This window comes from Lactuca serriola, chromosome 7, assembly GCF_051521515.1.
Source record: "Lactuca serriola cultivar US96UC23 chromosome 7, Lser_US96UC23_V15, whole genome shotgun sequence".
In the NCBI taxonomy this organism is placed as follows: Eukaryota; Viridiplantae; Streptophyta; class Magnoliopsida; order Asterales; family Asteraceae; genus Lactuca; species Lactuca serriola.
This window is the reverse complement of record NC_136414.1, coordinates 125,463,319-125,466,701: the sequence shown is the minus strand read 5'-3', so window position 1 is coordinate 125,466,701 and position 3,383 is coordinate 125,463,319. Positions and strand designations below refer to the sequence as shown.

The 3,383-nt window shown below is 33.0% G+C and overlaps 1 protein-coding gene across 2 annotated transcripts; it reads right to left on the bottom strand.

Annotated features, from left to right (window-relative positions):
• Positions 1 to 234: 234 nt before the first annotated feature.
• Positions 235 to 1,720, bottom strand: LOC145064904 (uncharacterized). 2 transcript variants are annotated; one of them, XM_079012270.1, is made up of 2 exons: positions 1,592 to 1,720; positions 235 to 784 (listed from the first exon to the last, which is right to left on the bottom strand). In XM_079012270.1, exon 2 carries the CDS (start codon positions 778 to 780, stop codon positions 424 to 426), a length of 357 nt encoding a protein of 118 aa, XP_078868396.1. In that variant the 5' UTR covers positions 781 to 784; positions 1,592 to 1,720; the 3' UTR covers positions 235 to 423. The 2 variants fall into 2 exon arrangements, with proteins under 2 accessions (XP_078868396.1, XP_078868397.1); XM_079012271.1 differs by having other exon boundaries at positions 235 to 827; positions 1,592 to 1,713.
• Positions 1,721 to 3,383: the final 1,663 nt, after the last annotated feature.

Sequence of the window (3,383 nt, the reverse complement as noted above, 5' to 3'; positions counted from 1 at the left end):
TGTTCCCGACACACCACACAAACCAACCGCATAAGTTTGCAATAACAATATATCAAATTTAAGACATAATAGTCATTTTTACAAAGTTAAAAGTTTGCGTCGTTAATTTACCCAAGAATCAAACCATAATCAAACGTTCTACAAGCACAAACCAAACGTTTTTTATTCTTTACCAAGTTGTCTCAGGTCACCATGCATGTAATTTATTTACATGTTACAACAACCCACACGAAGGATTACAATTCATTCGTTTTCAATTCCAATTCCAATTCCTCACAGATTCCATCCATTAAAAAAACACTCCACCAACAAACCAACCCTTAATTCTCTAATTTTTTTTAAAAAACAAACAAACAAAAATCATTATACACGATTCAAAAATCGTTCATTTTCCCCATTTTATTACAAAAAAAAAACAAAAACTTATAGCAATTTGACACCTGCTTCCCTTAAAGAATCAATGACAGCCCTAACCTTACCATGATACCTTTGCTCCTTTTTGTACACCACTGAAACCGCCGGAATATCATTAAGCAGCAACCTCTCACCTAAAAGCTTCCCTATCTTGGCGGCAGCCGCCACGTCTCTGGTGCTTTGCTGGCATTTGTTCCATGCTTCCCGGAGCGCCTTCTCCTGTGAGCTGGCAGCTGATGCCACAGTGGCAGTTGGTGTATGAATCACCTGTGCACTTACATACTTGTTTGAAAAGTGCATCTTTAATAGATACGGTTTTAGATAGTTTGTGATTCTTTGAGCCTTCACTGGTGGAGGAATCACCATATCTCTTTATCATACAACCAATAACCAATATTAATACAGTTCATAGGCTGTAAAATAATTGGAAACAGAGTAAGTTACATATTTGGTCCCTGTACTTTACTCAAAATTGCAAGTTTAGTCCAACTTTTGAAATCTTCCGAAAGTCATCAAGCTATGAAATGCAAGTCTTAATAGGGACCAAACATGGACCAAAAAACAACCTGAATAAGTATATTAAAATGAATCCAAAATGTAGAAAACCATCTTGACAGTGTTAATATTATTTTACTGTTGAGAAGATTCATCTGTTTGTGGGAAGTGTTGTTTTATTAACTTGCCACTAGCATGTAATAAGAGGCTTTGTTGTTGCAACTAGTTTATACAAGCTACACCATCTTTTAGGAGACTGATATGTTTAAAACACGTAAAAGAAACCAATTTTAGATGTAATTCTTCTATTCGGCATTTCATCAAACAGTTGGTGAAATAGCCAACTTGTTTCGCCAGTACAAAAATAAAAGTAGATCATGGCTTTCACCGTATTAAGACTCTTACATTGTGGCTCACAATCCAGATTCTAATGGCATTCAATAAGAACAAGGCAGCTCTAAACAAATCTAGATCGATTTTTTTCAACAAACGCTATGATATTCATCAGTCACTTTCTTATAAAACTGGAAACGAGAAACAGAAACCCTATACGAATTGATCTCATAAAAATTTCATAATCTAAATTATTCGAAGTGATAAAGGAATCAATGTTTAGGCAAAATGAGTCATGAAGTGAATTTAATCAGAAAACAGATACAAATGTTGGAAGTGTTAATCTTACTTTGTGGTTTCGAGGAGAGTTATTCAAGACGACGTAGCTCAGAGGTGAGGAAACGGCTGTTGTAGTCGGAGGTGAGGAGCGTGAGAGAAGACAAAATAGTGGCCTTTGTGATTTGTTTGTGAGTAATCCGTAAAAACGAAGTAGCCCAATAACAATCGCTAAAGTAATTTACTGGACCAGCAAAACCCAAATGTTAAATTAAAAATATAGAGAATGTTATATAAAAATATGACCTGTTTAAATAATAATGATTAGTTAAGAGCCAAGTGTCATTAAATTTAGACGGTGACAAGTGTAATTAAATTTAATTTAAATTTAATTGTGATATTAAATTTGTATATTTGTCATCATCTTAAATGGACAGGAAGAAAAATATGAATAAAAGGTAAGAGGATATTTAATTTCTGGTTAGTTTTATATAAGATTTTCGATAGATAAGCATATAGTAGCTAAATTAGCGAAAAAAATCATAAAAAAATTTAACCGTTGAAAAAACAATTTAACTAGAAGTCAATATAATTAAATAGTGAGATGATAATTTTTTTGACCTATCATATAGGTTTACTGTTGGAGATGTTTTTAGTTCGAGAATTATTATACTTTGTTTAAGTTATCATGAGTCAATAAATTTTTTATTTTTATTTATTTTAGTCATTCTAACTAGTGATAGCCGTTGTTTAACATTGAACGATTTGTCAAGGTTACACTCTAATCATTGAACTTTTTTAAGTGTTCTATTTTAATGATTATACTTTGGTCGCATGTTTTTGTTTCAGGCTTCCGTATCCACAAAAAAATTGGACTGAAGCGCTTGTTATCGCCGTTCACTAGGGGTGACAAATCGGGTCATTGTGTCGTGTTTTTATCAAACACGGCACAACACGACAATGTTTTATGTAACACGAATACGAAATGACACAATGTCATGTTTTTATAATTAACACAAAATCGAACAATTTTAAAAAGAGCAAACACGACATGACACAACAAAGATAACATAAAATAACAATTTATTTAATTAATATTTAATCATAACACGACAAACACGAAAACACGACAAATAAATGTTAAATTGTGTCAATTTTGTGTCTAATTTTGAACACGAACACCACACGACACAACATCGTGTTTTTTACACTTGACATGAACAAGACACGAACATGAAATTGAATTTCAGTTACGTCTCAATTTTCGTTTCGTGTCGTGTATACTATTATGTGGTTTTTTTTTCCTACTTATGATCATCTTCATGTGTGTGGTTGTATCTGCTAGGCAAACACAACTTCCACCGCTCCTCACAAACTTTCCCCTTAATCAACTGCTTGTGTGTATCTTGGTCCATCTCTAGATCACAAAGGACATAAGTGTCTTCATCTCGTCACTCAACGCGTTATTATTTCACGACATGTCATTTTCGAAGAATAACACATTTAAAGGAATGGAATAGATACAAACTCTAATGGGTATTTTTCAGTAACGTACAATTTGTTTTCTCAATTCTGGCAACACGTGTACAGCTGTTGAAAAAGATATAGTAAATTTGCTTTTTGGCATACTTTTGAAACTGAAGATTGGTTATGATTCCTCAATTTAATTTTCCATAAAGAGGTAATTCTTATCTTTTCTCCGTGGTTTGTTTTGATTAGGGTTGTTAGTCTTATTTTCATCAAGTAATAAGTATGATGGGAACAATAGTCATGATGCAAATAAGCTAGCCCTTTTGCAACTCAGTTCAATAAATTTAGTAGGTTTCTTTCTTAGAAGATAATTTTGAGTTAGAACCTTGTGAAGC